This window comes from Pieris napi, chromosome 5 (genome assembly GCF_905475465.1).
Source record: "Pieris napi chromosome 5, ilPieNapi1.2, whole genome shotgun sequence".
Classification (NCBI taxonomy): Eukaryota; Metazoa; Arthropoda; class Insecta; order Lepidoptera; family Pieridae; genus Pieris; species Pieris napi.
The window spans coordinates 12,145,023-12,168,271 of record NC_062238.1 but is presented as its reverse complement, the minus strand read 5'-3'; the positions used below and the strand labels follow the sequence as shown (position 1 = coordinate 12,168,271).

The 23,249-nt window shown below is 32.7% G+C and overlaps 2 protein-coding genes across 2 annotated transcripts; both read left to right on the top strand.

Moving 5' to 3' along the window:
• The first annotated feature begins 1,326 nt into the window (after positions 1-1,326).
• On the top strand, positions 1,327-11,917 carry LOC125049862 (Bardet-Biedl syndrome 1 protein). Its single transcript, XM_047649355.1, is given in 11 exon segments — positions 1,327-1,556; positions 1,699-1,917; positions 2,510-2,800; positions 3,427-3,515; positions 4,248-4,401; positions 4,968-5,127; positions 5,652-5,720; positions 6,244-6,405; positions 7,225-7,358; positions 8,038-8,172; positions 11,561-11,917. Coding segments are annotated over 11 exon segments (1,824 nt in total). The 5' UTR covers positions 1,327-1,391; the 3' UTR covers positions 11,807-11,917.
• A 6,401-nt stretch (positions 11,918-18,318) lies between these two features.
• LOC125049902 (acyl-CoA-binding protein-like) lies at positions 18,319-21,519 on the top strand. Its single transcript, XM_047649418.1, has 4 exons — positions 18,319-18,435; positions 19,575-19,610; positions 20,349-20,463; positions 21,289-21,519. Exons 2-4 carry the CDS (start codon positions 19,599-19,601, stop codon positions 21,420-21,422), a joined length of 261 nt encoding a protein of 86 aa, XP_047505374.1. The 5' UTR covers positions 18,319-18,435; positions 19,575-19,598; the 3' UTR covers positions 21,423-21,519.
• The last annotated feature ends 1,730 nt before the right edge of the window (positions 21,520-23,249 follow it).

Here is a 23,249-nt window from a genome sequence, read left to right as displayed (position 1 = left end):
CGTAATGAAAAGAATGGTAATTCTTTTTTATTAACTCTACAATAATATTATTATATTATGTTAAAGTACGTACGTACTCAATGCTAATTAGCGTACGGTAGCACGTGGCACAGATTAGAAAGAGATAAAACAAACCAAAACTCAAATCCTATTTTTTAATGATGTAGCTGTTGAGAAAACTTCAAAACAGGTTACTGATTCAGACGTGTTCCTAGATATAAGAGAACCGGTAGAATAACTAGTAACAAACGTGAGTCATCAGGAAAGTGATTATGGAATTCCAATATTATGCTAAGCAATATTATGTCTGCAAAAATGTTCTCTTAAATGCTAAATTATTAGTAGCATTAGTAGGGAATGCAAAACGCGTATAAAACGTAAAAAACGATATTAACTACTTTGACATAACGACATATTCAAAAAAAATCAGTTTGAAATGTTTTTCTAATTTGAAAACATTTGTCTTTACGTTACTCCGTAAGGACAACTTATTATTTCATGAATTTAATAATAGATATTATTATAACTTTTATTTATTAATAATTGTATTCTGTAACACTGTATTTAAAAAAATAGTGTCATTTAAATTGTTTATTTTGAAATAATTATTTTTATGAGCTAGGACGTATGAAACAACATAATTACAAATATAATATTATAAAGAGGAAAGATTTGATTGTTTGTTTGTATCGAATATAACTACAGGACTGATTTGAAGCATTCTTTCACCATTTGAACCCTACGTTGTCCCCGATGAACATAGGCTTTAGAATATTTTCAAGGTGTGATTAATTGAACTAATGCAAATTCGTAAATCGCGTACGTTGCGCAATCTATTGACAATAGAGCAAAGTGAAATATTACAGTTTTAGATATTACATTATCATCATCTAAGATAAAGTCCGCGATACCATATGTCTATCAAACAAAAATATTTAAAAGTTTACCCAGAAAAGCTTTACGCTATAGAGCATCGGGCTATGACCGAATTATTACAGGTGTAACCGCAGAGCACCAGGCACCAGCTAGTTACAAATAAAATAAGACCGTTGGCTATTAACGGATATATTTTTGAACGGGGTGACGTCGTAGCAGCGGTTGTTCATTGGTAAACCCGATTAACTATACTTTAAATTCATCATTAAAATATATGTAATAAGTCAAGGTGAATTAGCTTATAATTAATGCAACATTGTATCATTTATGACAATTGACATTTCAAATTGCGCGCCGTTGTCGTGGTAACAGGATTTTGACCATATAAACACTAAAGTCTTAACTAATCCAAATAATATTTTTCTGTTTGACGGTATCGATTACCGTAATTATATTTAATTATATATAGAAATAATTAAGTACAGACATCCCAAAATTTTTCAGAATAGAATAGAATGATGGCTAGAATAAGTAGATGGTTAGACGTTGAAGTGGGCACAAGTGAAATACACATGAATACTTTGCCGTGTAATATTGCTTTAGTGGATGTTATTAACGACAACGAGTTTAAACTCCTAGTAGGTGATATGGGAATCGGCAACGAATCTCCGAAATTAAAGGTAGACTGAACAAAGATGTACTCTACACCTATAAGTTTTTAATTTTCAAGTTAACTTGTTAACAGTTAAGATTTATAGTTATCATAATTATATTATTATTTTATTAAAATGCTGGCTACTAATAAGTAAATTATAATTTCAGATATTTAGAGGAACCATGCAAATTTCTGATATTGTATTACCTGATATCCCTCTTGGTGTTGTGAGCTTCTATGCCAGTGAGACAATGCCAAGACCTCCACCATTAGTAGCTGTGGCATTTAGCTCCTGTATCTATATTTACAGGAATCTTAAATTATTTTACAAATATCACTTGCCTTCAAATAAGATTGAAGAAAGTGAAATAGAGATTTGGGAAAAGGTAATGTATTTACATCTTTTTTATATTACCTATATAAGATATTTTAAATATTGGATACTTTGGTCTACAATTGACTTACTTCAATTTTTTATAGTAGATTTATAGGGAGAGAAACTCATTTTAGAAATTAATAAATATATTAGTTAATACAAGACTACCTACACCGATTCTTAAAAGGCGGCCAACATAGTAGCAAGGTTTCTGGCTGTGTTAGGTGTAATAAACGGTGATATAACTACAGCCCATTTTACCTCTGTTACATAAAAAAAAATGATGTATTTGATTCTAGCTGAAACTCAATGTCATTTTCATGTCTCATAGTTGTAAATTTAATTTCAATCATATATATTATAGCCTTAAAGTGGAAATAACAGTAATTTTTAAACTCTTCCTGAATGCTCTCTCAATTATTAGGAGAAAATATTACAAACTTCAAATTTGAATTTAAAAGTACATAATATTCTGATTATTGCATGGTCACACATTGACTGTGGTGTTTCAGGATTAACAGTGGTCGCTAGCAACAATTCCTATTTTATCAAATTTGTTGAAAATAACATTTCATTATTATACATTTAATTTTATATTTCAGTTGAAAGATTCTGCAAATGAAGAGACTGTAATAAAACTATCAAAGGACTTACAAGGCCTACCACACAACCTGTGTTGCCAGTCAAAAAATTTCCTACAAATATCAACAGATCAAAAACTTGAATACTTAGACAGTGTGGAAGTTCCTCGGAAAGAACTTACAGAGATAGCATGTTTGACAACAATGAAAATGAGGTCTACAGAGAAAATGGCTGTAAGCTGTCTTATTGTTTGAACAGAGGAGGGAGAGATTGTTGTGCTAGACCCTCATACATTTACAGAAGTTACTAAGGTATGTTTGTTTTGATTGTATGTATGTGTAATCCTAGTCAAAAATAGTAAATACTGATATAACAGTGTATTTCAAAATAAAAAATGACAATTTATAAGTAAGTCTATATGCAATGAAATTTAATTAGTCTATTACGAGGTTCAGTTGGTTGTAAGGGTAACAGAGGCAAAACTTAAGTATTACTTTTATATTTCAAAAGCGAAATAGAATTTGACATACGGGACAATACGGGTGTCATAGTTCGCGCTAAGTTGATATCCTAATTAAGTGCGTACAGCGCCATCTAGTGTTCCTCTTAATGATTAATTCTAAGCTAAGACTTTAAGTCTCCTTATTTTTGGACTTTTTAATGGTCTGAATTAAATGATTTTTATTTATTATTTTATTTATTACTGGTAACTTATTAAATATTGTTTCCTTATTATTGAAATAGTCATAAAATATGATGTCTTATAATATAATGTATGGATTTTAATCTATATATATAAAAATGAAACCCGTTTTAAGTATTAAAAAAAAATTAAGAATCGACTGTTAGGCGGTACGATGTTCGCCAGGCCAGCTAGTAATACATAAATATTCAAATCACCTTTTGTATTAGTGTGAGTTTTTTTTTTAAATGGCAGGCAAAACTAAACACAGTGAAGTCAGAGCCACACCAAATAGTAGCGACAGGTTTATTCAATATTGACTACCGACTTACTGTGGCCACAAGGTACAATTTTAAACACCTATTGTGTTTACACATGCTTGCTACACTCAAAAATTAAGGCGCATTTGTTTTATGTTTTATCTTTCTTTTTTACGTCAAGTAAAATAGGTTTTTAGTTATTCACTTTTGACCATGGCCAACATATTTTATTTTTATTAATTAAAAGCTTTACGTTAAGGCTTGTGTTTTTAGCAAATTCATTGTATATTAAGAAACAAGTGTCAAAATGTTGTAATCATTTGGTTGATTTTTAACGCCTTTTAAAATACAGTTAGCAATGAGACATGATAAATGTTGTAATACGATAGAAATTTGTCAGTTATGAAAATAATATAATTATCCAGAGGCGCTACTACTACTACTATATACTATTCCACAGATTGCATTAGTTTATTTCGTTATTTTTATTTTTACAAACAAGTAGGCGATCAGCGTACTGTGCCTGACTATATTTTTTGTGTTGCCTTCACCGTAGGAGCAATTCTTAAAAAGGTGGCAACGCACTTGCGAACTCTCTGGCATTGTGTGTCTCTATGAGGGGTGATAAACTTAACTGGCCATTGTTAAAAAAAAATGGAGTAACGGTTTTTTTGCACACATCGCACGAGCGTTGAGACACGCACGCTTAAGGCACTAGGCCAATACTAATTCTTGCAAAACATATAAATATAACAGTATTTTCAATTTTCTTTAATGTTTTGAAAAATAATTAACATGTATTTTGTACCACTCCAGAAATAAATGTGTATGTATCCTCAAAAGAGATTGGAAAGAGGGACGCCAGTTGTTTAGGACAGAGGATCATATAATTGCAATTGAAGTTATGGAGTTTGATAAAAGTATTATGGTTATTTGCTGTGATAAAACATTCTCCTGCTATAGTAAAAAGGTATTTTATTGTGTTATTTTGTCTGGATTAAAGTTTTTATACTGAACTTATCTACTAGCTATTATTATACTAAATAAGCCAAGAAATGCTTAGACTTTTATCGTTACGTTACGTATCGGACGTTAAGATGTCTTACGATTTTAAGTAAGCAAAAGTCGTATCGGCTTGAAATACTTTTTAAATTCAGGATATAATAGGATATATTATACATGTCCAGGGACTTTAGACAAAATCACTTTACGTCAGGCGTGACCTACTAACTACTAATTTGTATGAGAATGACATTAGATCACGCATTGTCACGTGATAATTTCCTTACAAATTCCTAATACTCACTTCTCAGAAACTACTAAATGGGTGCACAAACATAAACAAACCTACATAATTTAGTGGACGCGCTTCAAAGATGATAGATGAATATTATCCAATTCCTACAATTGTTATATAGTTCATTCAAAATGCGTATCAACGAAATGTCTACAATATAATTTATAGAGATTTTATTAACGGATGATGTAATACTAAAAAATCTAAGTATACTGTAATATTAGCTTTTAAAATATCAGGGCAACAAGCAATGGTGGCTACAACTCGATTACCGTCCGGTAGCAATAACACAGGTCCCAGTCACGCACCTTGGGGTCACCCTGGTTGCCGTTTCTCTGGTTTCGGGCCACTTGAATCTATATGATGGAAAGGCAAAACGGGACTCAATGTTTATTAGAGGTATTAAAGGAAACAACTATAAATATCATGATTGGTTTTGTTGGAATATTTATAAAATATACTTCACCGATGTAAACGCTTTACTTATCTTTTTCGACGTTAATACTCACAAATCCGTTTAATTTATTATTTATATGTTACACAATTAAACTGGAAAGATAATCTAGATCTATGATCTAAATGTGAATCACCTAACTGCTGAATCTTTTTGCTAAATTGTCTCTGAACAAAGACATCATTTAACCTTACCATCTAGACTAACTTAAGACTAGTAAGTGATTTAAAACTAACCTAATTTACTAAGAAGGATATTGAACATACGAAACTTTCCAATACTACTAACAGTCTCTATTAAGGGGAAGACATTCTGTGTACTATTATTTTTACACGTACAACTGTTTAGCACTTATGACTAACGTGCACTCACACTAATTCGAACATGTTTTATGGCAGAATGTTTTTCTGGGAAACCAAATTGGTAATCCAGTATGAACTAAGGTTAATTTACTAAAATATCTTTTTAGATATCGCATCAGTTATAAAATTTGGCCAACTTGGTCAGGAGGAACACGTCTTTACAATAATAACATCAAGTAAGTAATTTTTACACTCTTTATTACTAATACTAGCGGACCCGACAGACGTTGTTCTGTACACACATGTTAAATACAAAATTTCAAACTTAAAAAAACAAACAAAAAACATCTAATAGTATCTGAACTGTTCCCGAATCCACTTAAAAAATCATCAAAATCGGTCCACCTATTTATTGCATCACGGCTTTGTCGGGAAGTCGATGTCTTGGTCGTCGCATTGTTAATGATAATATCAGCACGATAAGCTAATAGAAACACATTAACCGCTTCAATACTTCTAATTGAACTTCTAAGCAAACATTAATATTAACTTATACAAAATTTAGACCCCCAAAACCATTGAGTGCAGTCTTAGTGCTTGGAGAACCATAGGGCATATTTTATAGATTATAAGATTAACCATACAACTGCTGTTGGAACTAACAAAAATAAATGAATTATAAAAATATTACTCAGACATTGCCGTTTAATATTTGTCAAGGGTATGAAAGCTTCAAAAGAATTTATTGAACATTTACAGCTGGAAACCTAATGCTAAAAATCCTAAGACGAACAGCAAACTTTACTGCACATGCGGCTGGAATTGAGACTTCATGTCCAACAATAGGAAAGCCATGGCTTATTCCAAAAAAGTCCAAACTTTTTCTGGAACAATCTATGAGGGAAAGGGAGAATGCCAAGGGTGGGTATTATTGAAATAAATTAAAATTTATCTATACTAGTATATTTATTGTATATAGATATAAGATATAATTTTAATGATTTCATGACGAATAGTTTAAGGCTAGAATAAAAAATAATAGTTAAAAAAACCTAAAAAACACGCTTTTAAACTATATATTATTTATTTTTTTAGTTAAATTTATTTTTTTTCGGATTATTGCATTGTCATCGATCTTTGACAGGTGCGCAAAATTTTAATAAAATCGGTCCGTTTAAAGTTGGTCAAAATCGAGTCCGAAGGAGTCGGTTACATACATACATACATACATACATACATACATACAGGTGAAGCTAATATAAAGCGTGTAAAAATAGAGAACGTTGGTGGGGAATGCGAGATTTTCTATAATAATAATAAAACTTTATTCATGGCAGAAATATGGTTGTTAGTATTATTTTAATTTAGTTGCGCTTCGACTCTTAATGGGTCTTAGCAAGTTAGAGCCTTCTTTTATCTTATATAGGTGATCAGCCAGTCTTTTATGCCCTCATATTGGGTCTAAACACGTCTTCACGATGCCTATTTTTTACTTCTTCTTATACTGCCATCTCCTTGCGAAGGTTGGCGATCATCATGGCTAGTTTAATTTTGGATGCCGCGCTTCTAAAAAATGACTTGGTGCTTTTACCAAACCTTTTAAATTTAATTGTTACTTACAAGAAGTCAATTCCGCACAGAATAATTCAATTTCTGTACACCCGGGATTTGACTGCACCAGAATCCTCAAAGATTTTTCTGCTCTTTCAGAATAGGTTTATAAAAAATATTTTATTCCAGCGATGCATGTAACATTTCGTCATGAATTGAATAGACTTCGTCTTGTTGCGGGTAAGACTCTTTTAGAAGCGTATACGAAGAGTGACAACGCTTTGGGGCTTGGGGCTTTAGAGCCAGTGCGATTAGCTGCCGAGGTGAGTTATAAATTACAAGTTTAAACAATTAAGAAATATTGTTCACATTTTTTTGGAGGAACATTTCATTAGCGTTTGTGCAATTATGCGGGTAATTTAAAATATAGTTAATTGTAATAATGCGGGTATAATAGAAAATATAAAGTATGTTTTGTGTCTTTTATTAAATTGCATAATTACAAATCCAATTAAGTTGTATTCTGGTTAAACAAAACAAAATGGAGCTTATTTTTTATTTAATCGTAAAAATCAATTGCATCCATTACTTTCTGAAATGGAAGAATCCTATTATGGCAAACGTCGTTTTGCCATCTATATCATTTATAATAAAAAATAGGGGTTGATCGTGGAGGGGTAAAAATTAGAGGTTGTATGTATTTTTTAATGCAGTATCATAAAACTTTTTTATGCAATATCTAAAAATAAAAAAATAGGGTTTAACATTTAGGGGGATGAAAAATAGATGTTGTCCGATTCTCAGACATACCCAATATGCACACAAAATTTCATGAGAATCGGTCAAGTCGTTTCGGAGGAGTTTAACTACAAACACCGCGACACGAGAATTTTATATATTAGTTGTTATGTCTTCGTGAAACAGCTGAACCGTCTTTGATCAATATTGTTTTTAGGTTCTTCATTCTTCACACGTAATAGGTTGTCTTGTCAATTGTTACAGGTACAAGGTCTTGGACCAATATTTCGTATGACTCTATCCATTGAAAACACATCTAAAGATAGAGCAGTGATCGGTCTGTCTGTCCTCTTTCATACATACGCTACAAGCTATAAGGTCACCAATCCTTACATAAAAGTAAGTGATATGACAATCGTTGCCGATACTTAAGTTTTTTAATAAAAACCTTTTTAGTTCACATTCTATAAAGGTCTTTGACAGATTTTTTGAAGAAGTGATCATCATTTTCTAAAGCGGCGAAACAAGAGACGCACATTTACCCCTTTTTTCGTTTCCTTGAGCATAGTTGTTATATTTCTTGAGCATAGATACATACTAACGGCGCTAGTCTTAGTTTGACAGGTAGGTTAGAGGTAGGATCGTTTAAACTGTCTCGGAAACGTCTCCACCGCATTGACTCACTTTTACCTTATATTTTATACTTACCCTTGTACTTTGAGAGAAGGGTAGAAAATTGACTTCTCTTTTTTCCCTTTTGAAGCTTATATTTATTTATTCATACTTCGTTACATTTGTACAAAAGAAAATAACATAATACATAAAAGTTATAATGGATGCAACGGGCGGCCTTATCGCTAACACGCGATCTCTTCCAAGCAACCCTAGTCAGGGAAAAACTAAAACAGAAATATCATGGGTAAATTGCAGAAAGTGAATAACCAAATCTTTCAAAAAATTATAGAATCTGAATCTAAAATAATACAAAAAAAATATTAATAAAACAAACTAAAAACTAAGCTAATCTCACGGATTCATGAATTGCGATGCAATAATAGAATAGGAAATACAAAGATTACAAAAGTTACGATTGAGCAGGATAGAATATGGTTAAGAGATGTTTATACAGAAGAGTTTTAAAGATGTTAGGGAGGTAACCAATCGTATGGAGTCGGGCCGCTTATTATTATTATTTCGTTCCTATTACTTCGCACGTGTAAAACTGAAACAGACATACAATTATGTCGATGACATTCCTTTTTTGATTAACAGAAAAGTAGCTTATCGGATTACCACCTGGTGAATTGATAAGATATTAAATATCTATATGCAGTCGAAACTACATTTGCCTTGTGTGGAAATCATGTGACATGTAAATACAAATATCCAGCCTGACTGCGTATCTCTATTCCATAAATCTCATATAAAGATTCAATTCAATAATAGAAAGTTCAAGAACCTGTAACCCAAATTTCAGTGGCGTAACTATACCATCTGGATTCTGGGGCCCGTGGCAAATTCTTTTCCCTATCAGTAAAATGTCACATTGTACTCAGTTTAATTTTAATAAACTTCGAGATTTTCAGCGTACTCAATTACACGTTGTATATGTCCCGTGTCCTCTTATAGGGTGCGTCCACATCTGGCGAATATGCCGCGAATGTGCAGCTCGCGATCCGTTTGCGAGATGTGGACGCACCCTTAGGCGAAATGGTCTGTAGTCCCCACGGTAGCCCAATGCGTATTGGAGACTTCACATTCATCCATAGAACATAGTATCTCTTGGGCCGTCTTGGGTCGGGGGCCCGTGGCATTTTGCCCTGCCACCCTATTATTACGCCACTGCCGAATAGGATAGTATAAAAATTCTTTGTAAAAGAAAATAGTGTTATACTTTTTGAGGTGGACACCCCTTATCACTTTGTGGTTTGAAATATAGATAGTAGCCGATTCTCAGAGTTAATGGATATACAAAAAAAATTCATAAATCGGTCGAGCCGTTTCGGAGGAGTATGAGAACGAACATTGTGACACGAGAATTTTGTACTTTATAATAATATTTTAGTTATGGTTATTAAGTTACAATTTCATTTAACTGTTGTATGAGCGGAGTACCCTGATGTACTGATGATGAGGTCCCCAGATGTGGAGGTCTCCCTAGACTTAGTCCAGGGGCTCCAATACCTGCTAAAACTATGTAACTTGTTATTGAATAAAGAAGTGCTGATTTTTTTTTCATTTTCGGCCCACCCTAGTCATAAAGCAGAGCAGCACGCGAAATATATTGCTGTATCAGATCATGTTAATTAGTTATCAATTTACCGGTATTATTACTTTAGCTTGCTTGCAATATATGATTCATTAATTTAAATACATTTATAAGATAAGAACATGTCAAAAATTATCGCAAATTACCAGTCCTGCACGGCTTTTTAAAATTATTTTGAAAATACATAATGTTACTTGGGGATAAGGTGGCATTATGCTCTACCTCAAGTTCTTCATTTTTATCATTCGAAGATAAAAATGAAGAACTTGAGGTAGAGCGGCGAATTAACATGAGCTGGAAAAAGTTTTGGTCCTTGAAGGAAATCTTAAAAGGTCAATTTCCTCTTCACCTCAAGAAAATTGTCTTGGACACTTGTATTTTACCTACTCTCACATACGGCTGCCAAACGTGGACTTACAATACAAAAATAAAAACTAAACTTGTAGCATGCCAGAAAGCAATGGAAAGAAGCGTACTTAAAATAAGAAAAATACATAAAATTAAAAGCGAAAACATAAGACGAAGAACAAAAGTTATAGATGCCTTACATTATGCCCTAAAACAGAAGTGGCAGTGGGCGGGGCATATAGCAAGATACACAGATAATAGGTGGACCTTAAAGACAACTGTATGGAAAGGACCAAGAGGAAGAAGAGGTCGCCCAAAAAAAAGGTGGATAGAAGAAATAGAAGCGGTAGCAGGAAACGAATGGAGAAAGAGAGCCATAGACAGAGTCAGTTGGAAAAAGCTGGAGGAGGCCTTTACCCGTGAAGGGGTTCCGATCGACGGTACTGAAGGAAGCTAGAATATAGAATAAGAAGCATAAGAAAAAAAAATGTATAAAAATGTAAAATAATGTAAGCTGTGTATAATAATTTGGTTTTTTTGTCATGATTGGAAATAAAACGGGCTTTATTATAATTATTATTATTATTTATGGTCAGGGAATATTTGAAATCGATTCAGTTGGTTTTGAGTTTATTTACAAAATTACACATCTTTGTTTTTTTTAATAAAACACTAGCTGACCCGGCAAACGTTGTTTGGCCATGTATATTATTTATACATTTTTTATATACTTTTTTTTTAGTTCAATAAAAATAAGTATCTACTATCATAAAAAATAGGGGTTGATCGTAGAGGGGTGAAATTAAGGGTTGTGTATTTTTGTATGCCGTGTCATACAAAATACAATTTTAGACGTGAAATATTTATGTTGTCCGTTTCGCAGACCTAACCGATATGCACACAAAATTTCACGAAAATCGGTCCAGCCATTTCGGAGGAGTTTAATTAGAAACACCGTGACACGAGAATTTTATATATTAGATTTATCTTATAACATAAATATCTGTGGCCATAGGTCAGAATATGATAAATGCAATTTCATTAATTTACAGGACAAGCAATTGAATTATTAAAAAATCTTGAAGGCACTATTAAAATATGATGCACTCAATATATGAATGTACTTATCATTGTCTGATCTATGATATATATAGTTATATATCATTTCAGATTCCACTTCTATCACCGGGTAGCAAGTTGAAATTCCCAACAAAAGTGGAAGAAATTTTTACGAATGTAAATCCGGATATTTTCTTTCGAACCGTCACAGGTCAAACTGACGGCGCAATGATAAAGGTGTTGCTTTTGAAGGAAGGAAAATCGAACCCAGTACTCTCTGCCGTTGTCCAAATGCCACCCACTGATCCGATGATGGTTCCTTATGACAAGATACAAGCTACGGGATTTGTCGAATAAAAATAGCACCAGGTTTTATATAATAAACTAGCTGATCCGGCAAACGTCGTTTTGCCATGTATATCATTTATAATAAAAAATAGCGGTTGATCGTAGAGGGGTGAAAATTAGGGGTTGTATGTATTTTTTAATGCTGTATCATAAAAAATAGAAATTAAAAATTTTGTCTAAAAAATAAAAAATACAATTTAGGGGTGGACTACCCCTAACATTTAGGGGGATGAAAAATAGATGTTGGCCGATTCTCATAGATACCGGATAAGCACAAAAAATTTCATCAAAATCGGTCAAGCCGTTTCGGAGGAGTATGGCAACGAAAACTGTGACACGAGAATATTATATATTTTAGATGAAAAATATTTAAAACATTACTTTTTTTAGTTTTTAGATAAGGTCTGAAATTCTCTTTAGTATTTCAATAAGCATTTTCAATTGTAACTTCTATAATAAAGTAATATTTTCGCCTTTAGATCCAAAGAAGTTTTATTTAAATTTAATTAATTATGAATTAAATCGTGAATTATATAAGTAATTAAACTTATAACATTTCCCTGACACAAACGGAATAATAATAAAATCTATTATGAACAAAAAATAATGAAAAGCCAAAGTTATTTATTCATGTAGGTAACACAATGTACACTTATGAACGTCAGAAAAGAAATATACATTAAATTAAATTTCGATTTTATATCAAAAGATGGCGACTTTATCATGGCGTCTCTGTAGTTTATGACAGCTTGCCGAGCCCTTTATATTTGGGTCATGGATTAAACCATAATCAAGTACTGCAAATAAGATATAAACTTTTCCACTAGATATTTTGTAGATATCGAAGAGGTGTGACAAGAATCGATAACTTTTATACAGATAATATTTCTGTAAAATGTACCCTCTTAAATTACTTTAGCGCCAAATTCCACAAACAATATCATAAAGTTATGTCTAATGGCTTTGTAGTCCTCGATAATAGATAATAAGCGAAATAATTTTTTGTAATGATGAAAAATTTTGACTAATGATTTTCGTTGGCAATATTTCATATTAATTACAGTTAATTGTTTTTAATAGAAAACTTGTTTCTTAGAAAATTCTACATGTCTTTAGTTTCTTTCGACCTAAATGGAGGATCAGTCTAATCAATGACTGGCCGGCCTGAAGGCCCTAATATCCCCCAATGCTTATGTCAAAAAGATGTAGGTATTAATCCTTAGCGCTCTGAATAACTTTGTGTGACATCGCAGTGATTGTAGGCTGTAGCAGGGCCGTATAAGGACAGGGCAACCGAGTCTACAGCCCCTGGGGCCTTCGCAAAAGAAGGGTCACAATAGTGACTTCGGAAAAAAAAATATTTTAAATTCCGACTAGTAAACAACCTTTCTTTTAATATATTTTTATGTTTGTTAAATACTAAAATAATCTACTTAGTTGGTCACACTCCCACTCCTTTTGCGCCACAAGGCCTCCAGAAATCTAAAGCCACAAACTTATTAGACTAAACTAATAAACTCAAATGGTATTTCAAAAGTCCAATTCTCTAAATTTATTTTAAGCGAAAAAATCATATTATCTTCTCCGCTGTATTAAATGTGTCTACAATGGATCGAAAAACCGACATAATGTCAGTCTTTGCAAATAAACTAATTAGTCTCGTTAGTTTAGACATTCCTTTAGTTTTTAACACATTAGTACATATACCCCATCACTTCCAATATCGGTCCCATATAGTGTTCGTACCACGTAATACCAAGTCTACATAGGTCTTTCCGAATGTGTATTGTGATTTGTGCCTGTCAACCATGAGGTGCACCAAAGGATTCAAATCACGGCTGGGCCAATGAATATTTCTTTCTGTAATTAACAATTGCTTAAACGGTGAAAGCTGTGGGGAAACCAGCATGTCATATACCCATATATGGTTGTAGCAGATCTATTATTTATTTTATTTCCAAGGCTACGATAGGCTTTATTCAAGTATTTGTCTTCGAACCAAAATTAGAAGATGTATTATTTTTATAGTAACTTAATACTAATACAATATAAAGCTATTAATTTAAAAATTTAACTAAACACAATATAAATGAAACAAGTAAAATCTTAAAACTAAACCTTTTTATAACTAATTATACATAGTTTGGAAAATCCAAAAGTGCACGCCTCATAGCGGTCATTCACATTTAAAAAAAATCATTCGTTTACATTTATTAATTTTTTTATTTTTACTTTTTACTACTTACTTAATATAATAAAAAAATATATAGTGGCGCCATAACTAAGGTGAGGAAAAAATATACTAAAATTCGTATTTTAGTTTTTTACAAATTATAATTAAACGACAGTACTTAGAACGCTAATATTAACTAGGAATCAGCCCAGGGTATAACTTTATATAATAAGAAAAAAAGTATTCTGGTACGATAAATTTTTCGACCAATTTCTCTGCCACAAACATGGAACCATAAACACAGACTGACGGACGTCCAAGAATTTTAATGTTATTATTTACTATGTTAAACAAAATAATTGTTCATAAAAAATACCATATGTGCTTGATAGATTATATAACTCGATTTTAGTGCACTCATATTATCCTGTAAGTGTTATATTAGTGAGAAAAAAGTCATTCAAGTTGCGAAAGACTGGGTTTTTTGACATGTCGAGAGTAGAGCACTGCGAGTCGTGCAATAATGCAATTCTTATGAATTCAGCCAGTGTGTCAGGCATGGCTGAAATATGACCAAGAAAACAGAAATTTCAAGGATTGTTGCGCCAGAACACTTTAATATATAGCTTGCCACAGAGAATAGATAAACAATAAAACTAAATAAATTTAACGCATCTGTTACTAATGGTGTGTTTATCAAAGATTAAGGAATAATCAGTAATTGGCATCGTAAACCGTAATCTTTTGCCTGATAACACGTTATTGATACGACCTCTACGAAAGTGTACAAAAGTTATATTTTTATAATTTTGTGATAAATAATTCCACTTGAACTTTAATATTTTGTTTAAGCTAATACTTTATCATAGATGAATGAAATGCTGAACATTGATCTCACTTATCGTTCAGTGTTTGTGAAGTATACGGAAATAGTATTTTTGACCTTGTAACAATATTTGTTTGTATAACCAAGCGGAAATATGTATAAAGTTTGTTTTTAAAGAACAGAGGGCAAACGGGCAGGAGGCTCATCTGATCTTACGTGTTACCACCCATGGACACTCAATGCCAGAGGCCTCGCGGGTGCGTAGGCGGCCTTTTAAAATTTGTTCGCTCTTTTCTAGAAGGGACCTATGTCGAATTGGTTCGGAAATACTTCAGTAGGCAGCTGGTGGTGCGCGGCAAAAACTGCCTTAAAAACGCTCAGTTGTGGAAAGACGGACGTCAAGGTGATACGGTTGAAATTTCGTATTCTGCCTTGAAGTCCGATGATGAAACTCAGCTGCAGATGAAAGAAAGAGAGAGATTTTCAGCGGAAAGAAGAACAGATGCGCACTGTCTTGTTCTGTTGTCGCAAAAATAGTGCGAGTTATAACTTCTGTATGACAAAAACTGATACGTTTTTGATTATACGGTGGTGATACAATATATTGAATAGAATTATAGTTATAGACCCTTATTCTTTAGAAATCTGTCTGATTGCACCCTTTTGTCTTTATTTGTCTTGTCAATGTAGCCATTTCTTTATTCAATAACAAGTTTCATTGTTTTAGCAGATATTGGAGCCCCTGAACTAGACATAGACAATTAGACATAATAGATATATCATTTATTACAAACAAAAACACACACACATAAACACACAAAATAACAATAATCAAAGAGAAAAAATTAAATATAAGATATGAGAGATATATTATAATTTTTTTCCTTTTTCCCATTCGGTTCGTTTCAAGTATATGCTTGTGTGCTGTGGCTGTAATGAGCAGAAATGTTCCAAGTCTAGGGAGACCTGTACATCAGGGTAATCCGCTCTTACAACGATTCAATGAAATTGTTACCAAAATACTATATAAAAAATATAAAAAACTGAGACTTATTACTAAAATAAAGATACACGTTGACATGGTTGAAACGTTTGTAACACCAGAAGTGAATGAAGTGAATATTGGGATGAGAGGTGTAGAGTGCTAGTGTAAAAGTGTTAGTGCTAGTGCACTTACACGTGCATTGTGAAAATTAAAAGACAAAAACACCTAAATCGTAAAAATTTTCGACGCTGACAGATAAAAAATATACTATTCGAATTAAAGTATAATCTATTTGAAGCATAATTTATCTAGCCGATGTAGAATTTATTATGACTAATAATTTGAAATCAGGAAGACAAAATAAATTATCGTTAATGCCTTTTATCGAAAAAAAATAATTATGTAAAGTTAATTATGTTTTTTATCATAATTATCTATATTAAAACTAAAAGAGGTCGTTTTTGGAAAGTGATCGTGTCTTTTTGATTTTAAATATAAGGGTAACATATATATCAATTAAATTATTAGAATGAGTTATACGATCAAATATCAAACTGACATATTACCCGATGGAGATAATATGGTACTATATTGCGTAAATGTGTTATAATTTATATGAATTTATCAATATCTAGAACAATATTGAATGAATTTATAACTTTTAATTTATATTCACTATAAAATTATATTGTTTTGATAAAACTCGTATGTAAGCCACGTTAATCTGTTTGCGTTCGGGTTGTATATTCAAAATACTACTCGTTATGCCTATCTATCTTAGGTCCGTACTTAAATAAATAATCAATATTCTAGAGATTTTCTCCTTATAAATTGTAATTATTCTTCATACTTAAAAAAATTGTGATTGCATTTCGAATCAAATGTTTATTTATTTATTAAAGTTTACCACATCATACATAGTACTATATCTACGGCATATTTTACAAAACCTTCCATCTAAAATGTATTACAATTTAAGTAAACATAAGTGTTACAAAAAAAAATATTGAAAAATACAATTAAAATAAGCATACAATCAAATTACCAGAAATATTTGGTAAAGCAGAAAAAAGATCATCAGCAAAACAGCGAATTACCTAGGTTCGAGATAGGCCCGACAATGCTTTCTCTAAAACCGATCAGCCCACTACCGAATATATCCAGCTCCGGATAAGCACTGTTCAATCCGTTAAAATCACGATGAATTCGAAAGAGAGAATGTTAATTAAAGTATAATTTAAGACCATCTATGAAGCTTTTAGACTTCTACTCATAGATAAGACTTCAGAAAGGATCTCATTGTCATCTGACAATCCTTTGCTTCCAGTGCTTGGCTCATAGAACGCAATGGCGAAGCACGGTTCCACGCCCATTGTAATTTGTAACACAGCTTCTGTTCTGCCTAACCTAGGCTAGGTCATGCTATAAAATACTCACAAATTATAAATATTTTAAATTTAAGTAGATATTAATTAGTATTGCAATACAGTGAGGAAATGCTGCCAGCGTTAAAAGTACACCGCCACAGGGAATAAACTTTTTAGATCTGTTTTATGTTTCTATTTAATAATTATTAATTATTATTATTACTATGTAGTATTAATTACAATCTCAGAATTAAAGATAATTTTGATTAGTTTTTACATACATATCAAAGTCCATAGAACATTAGAACCTTATAAAAAGTTAATACTCGGCGTTGATAGTTAATTATTTAAATGATTCGGATTTTATGAAGTATTTAAAATTTTGTGTGTGCCCGGCAAAAGGTCAAATCTTAATAAAGTATTGTAAATTAAAATACTACACAATTAGATAATAGGAGCAAAAGTTTTCTATAGGAAATGAGTTATCATTATTTTGTATGCCAGAAATAAAACCCTCCAACTCCTGGTTATGTGATTACTTAAACACTGTTCTCTCATTTCTAGAACGTCAACCAAACTTACATCTAGTTTTCAAAGCTGTCAAACCATTTCTGTATGAAGTTTGACATTTGACAGCGCTCTTGACAAGATGGAGATTAAATTAAGAATAGGGGGCCTCATAGCTTAGCTAGCGGTCTTATTAGGTGGCACCTAGGTGAGGGGTACCGGGGTTCGATTCCCGGTTCGAGGGCAAGTTTTAATTAATTTTAAATTTGTTCTCGGCCTTTGGGAGGGTTGTGCGGTACCGGGCGAGTGCCTAAACCGTACATGGAGAACATGATCGAATTTCTAAGGCAAAAAGCACGAATGATAAAAATCTCATACTTGACGCTGGCTAATGCACAAACCGTGCCAGAGCCATAATAAAAAATAAAAAAAATTAAGAATAGGACCTTTAACGGCTTAATATTAAGTTCTATGTAACTTATTTTATATGTATATTTGTAAACGCGATAAATTATTTCAGTAGCAGTAACAGGAGTTAAGGTATTAGATAACAGGCAAGTGCCTCCTGGTTTTCCGATATTAATAGCCCACACGCACACATTGACAAAACTGCATTACTACGAAAGCCTTTAATATTTGTACAAAGTCATTATTTACAAAATATCGCTAAAAGTAGATAAAGTTTATCTGATAAGCGTAGGTCCCCGAAGATTTATTATGGGCGTCATCGCGAAATTTTCTTCAGTCTTGACCTGATCTTCACTTAGCTTTACACTTTTGGTGAGTACATACATATAATTCTTTCAAAATTATTTAACTTATAACTTTGTGATTGCACTTTTAATCAAGTGTAATTTTCGAACATCTACAAATTTATTTGACCTTTGGTTGCCTACTTGCTATTAAAGTGTCGCTATTGAAGTGGTAGGATTACTAGTAACTGCAATTTTATATCAATATTTATCATATTATGTGTATTAATTTTGAATCAAATTATCACAAAGCCTTTTCTTAGTTCACGACCCTGCAATTTTGCAGCAACCAGCAAGATTCTTTCAATATTAGGTACATTGAATTTTCGTGAATTCAAATGGCGTTTTTAGCGTATTGTGTTACGATTTTTACAGTGTTATATCTTTCATTATTTAATAAAGAAACCTGTTACACAAGTTTATCGTTACAAACGTAATCTATATATATATAAAAGTATAAAGCCCAAAATAACAAATAACGAAACACGCAAATAGAACAGAGCCTTTTGTAAGAGACAAACGCCATAAATTTTATATGTCTCACCATATTTTCTTTCTTCTACAATCAAGTTTTGCGCACATTAGTATACAGCCGGGGTTCGAACGCACGAGAATAATTTAGAGAAGTGCGCTTAGCTTTATATAGACTGCTCAGTACATATATACTTCTATGTCATCCCCAAACCAAAAAATATGGGAATTGTATTCACGTAAATTTGCGTTATCTTCGATTAAATTAGTTTTTACTATACCAACGATTAGATTATAATCTATGTGTAAGATTCATTACATTTAGATAATGATGCAGTAATTGATTAAGACAGTGAATTTGAAGACCTCGTGGCGTAGACTTAAAAAGTAGTGCGTCCGGGACACCGAATAGTTAAATATATAACGGTAGGCACCGCAAACGCGCCGCAATTATCAAGCGTGATACAAACTATAGATTCGTATATGTGAAATGTGTTTGCATTGCACTGTTTCTAGTACGATATTCGACCTAACTTCTTTTGTCTTTTTTTCTCCTCATTTTTCTTTCCTGTTTATTTTTATCGATGTATGCCTTCCTGGAAATCATTACCTCTTCTCTTCTCTTCTTTTGTAGGAGACTTGTGCCTCTGAAAGTTTCCACAACATTGTATACTCATTAAAACATTTATTTTACAGATCTCTTCTCAAACACCAAACAGAATGTCTGACGCAGTAAGTACTTAACAGAGTTTATATTAATCAATGATAAATATATTTGTTGAGATTATATTACATAGCTTCGGAACTACAAACACGATAATTATTAAAAATATTTGATAAGCAAATATTTACGCACAAAATCTCTACTCATACATCTAACTGGATTCGCCTAATTAGTCTGTCGAAGATCTTTATTTAAAGGCCGATTTACATTATCTTAGTGTTTAGGAGAGTGCTTTAGTACAACTTGAAAGGCAAGTTCTTTAGCGTAACGTTTACTAAAGCAAGTAGCGTTTACATGTTTCAACTAAAGTACTATCCTAAAGCACTCTCCTAAACACTAAGTAATGTAAATCGGCCTTTAGACTAAATAAAAGTCTATATTGACCAAAATGAGTATATTCATGATTTAAGTTATCCTAAGTTTAAAATATTGTTATTTATTATTAATTGATTGCCATAGTAACGGGTTAGTGCAAAACAGTAATGTTCAATAGGTCGCAGATGTAATGTATTCGTAGCGTCCTAGGTTCGGTTTCAAGTTAATAGTAATTTTGGTTTAAAAAATCAAGATACTTAGATAGACACAGGCTGGTCACAAATATTTATAGCTAGACTTCGACTCTATCTATTTAGGGTATATCATCACGATTGAGTAGGGTTTCTCCGGGGGGACTCATTTTAATCCGAATTTTTGATTCTCATTTTTCCGCGTGTTTGTATCTTTATTAATTAGATTGTTTGTCTTAGGAATTCCAAAAGGTAGCTGAAGCCGTAAGGAACTGGAAGACCAGGCCCTCGGACAACGAGAACTTGGCCATGTACTCCCTCTACAAGCAGGCAACCATCGGTGACGTCAACATCTGTGAGTATCATGCGTCAGATGTGACGTCATCTTTCCTGACGAGAAATGATTAATAATCAAACAAAAAACGGGTATCATTAAGGCAAATTGAAAACGTAAATTATATTTCACAATCTCATATTTCAAAGCCAATCTTGATCGTCAAATACGCGATACAGGAATAACATTTTTAACAAGCTAAATTTTCAACATAGATACAATAGAAACTACAGAAATATCACATATGTAGTCGATAGAATAGTTATGGTCATTCTGGTATATTCTATTCTATTCTAAAACCTTAGGTTTGAGTACGCCCTAATAAAGATATTTCTGCGTCTCATTGATTATTATCGTAGGCAATTATTAAGGCCGATTTACATTATCTTAGTGTTTAGGAGAGTGCTTTAGTACAACTTGAAAGGCAAGTTCTTTAGCGTAGCGTTTACTAAAGCAAGTAGCGTTTACATGTTTCAACTAAAGTACTATCCTAAAGCAATCTCCTAAACACTAAGATAATGTAAATCGGCCTTTAGACCTATTACTCGTCTTTAGCCTTGCGATTCTGTAACTCACTTTTCGTACTCTCACAGCCGTTTTCGCAGCGGCGGTTGCGCTCAAATCAGTCGTGAAGCAGTCATTTTACGATTTGTCATTCTGATAAACAATAAACTACAAGCTCCCTCCTTATACGAGGTAGACGAATATTGTTTGGATCATTGCATTATTCGGAATTGTTGTATATACATCAATTGTTTTATGGAAACAAACAATACTGATAATTCTTTCATAGTCTATATCAATTGTCTTAAACAGTATGAATAATGCTAATTTTCTTTTCTTTAGCCGCACCCGGTATTACTGACGTGGTAGCCAGCGCTAAATTCAAGGCGTGGTCTGACCGCAAGGGAATTTCCAAGGACGACGCTAAGAAACAATACATCGACTTGGCCGCCCAACTGTCACCTAAATACGCTTAAATCAAACTTTAGTTTTAAATATATTTTTATTTAATGTGTGTTCTCTTTTGGCATATGAATGGATTGTGAATAAAATTTTGTCATTGTTTCTTTTGTATTTTGGGTTTTATTATGTACTATCAAACTATGTATGTACTCTCTGGGTTGGTAACTCATGACTCATGTCTGAGTATCGCGGTCAGTACAGTGAGATCTGGTGATAATTTTTCTCCACCAATTTCGGTCCTGTAACAGTGTGTAATTGTGAGGACGAGTCTTTGACTTGATCAGCCTTGCGATTCTGTAACTCACTTTTCGAACTCTCACAGCGGCGGTCGCGCTCAAATCAGTCGTGAAGCAGTCATTGTACGATTTGGCATTCTGATAAACAATAAACTACAAGCTTCCTCCGCTTGTCAAGACGTAATGTGAAATTGCTTAACAGAATACCATGTGATTCCAAAAATGGAACGGAGCGTTGTTAGTTCGAGGTGAACTCACAAATTAACAGAATCGCACGGCAGTCCATGTTGGCGAACGCCCACGCGATCTTTTGCCTTCGGTGTTGCCAATCACTAGGTTCTTGTCGCCCCTACGCATTGTATGACCAAAGTACGAAATAATATAGGTGTATATAGAATATCGGTTTAGAATAGAGTCCAGAGATTACAAGATGACATAACCTTGAAACATATCTTACCCTCCAAACATAATAATAATAATAATTTATTTATGCAAGAATATGGTACAAAAATGTGTAAACGTGGTACAATTGTTAGTTCGCATAGTCTGTCAGTGACAGACTGTCACACACAATGGCGCGCAAATTTGTCTTAAGGAATTTTACATTTTACATAATTAGTCAAAGTCAATTCTTATATTATTTGTATCGTACATATCATATCACATTGACATCCGTCAGACCTGCTCAGAAACTTACCAGGTCGACAATGTTAGTTTTTATAACATTTTGGAAATACCCACTGCATTGGGAATTGTCCTTACCGTATCCTAACTACCGAGTCGTCTTCACATGCTTGAGCGGATTCTATTTGAGGGGTCACAACCCCTGGATCTGGATAGAGTCTCGGTGTATCACAACTTATTAATTCTTAATAAAAATAATAATTATATAGTGGTTTGTGTGTTGTTTTTGTGTGTAAAGTAGTCCAAGTGGTTTACTTCACTAATAGATACGTTATAAACACACAAACTCGTAGATACGGTCTTGTTCATGAACATTCACTTCGACTGTGAATCCAGACACGAGTTCTAAATATAAATCTTTGTTTTAATTTATATTTTTCTATATATTTTTTTATTTATTTTTTTATATATATTTTTTATATATTTTTATAAATTATTTATGTTCGTTCGTTTTTAAAAACTTGTATAAGCAATATTTTTTGCCACTATGTTCAAGAGGGACTGGTGACTTGTAATAACAGGTTTTCCCAACCTTTTTCAAGCACCAGTCTCTCAGTATAATACATAGCTTTAAGCTTATTGTCAAGTTTATTATTAATTAAATTAAAAAAAAAAATATTGTATTATTATTAACTATTAATTACTTAAGAAGTCATTTGGAATAAGGTGTAATAGACCAGTGCAGATAGCCGTAGGGAAGACTAGAAGTACTAGAAGTAGGGAAGGGTATGACGGGTCTGGGCGTTACTGCATACGATGTTTTGCATTTTCTGAGAAGATTTTCTATGGTAATATATATATATATATTTTTACCATAGGAAAGTAAAGATTTCAACGAACTGAAAGCACACCAACTTTTTGAAAAATGCTGAAATTTTGACGTCAGAATTTTCGATTGAAAATTAGGGTGTTTTTTCGATA

Excerpts from the sequence above, each read along its gene's own strand:
- LOC125049902 (XM_047649418.1), top strand. Across the intron at positions 20,464-21,288 it reads CATCGGTGACGTCAACATCT|CCGCACCCGGTATTACTGAC; the intron begins GTGAGTATCATG and ends TCTTTTCTTTAG.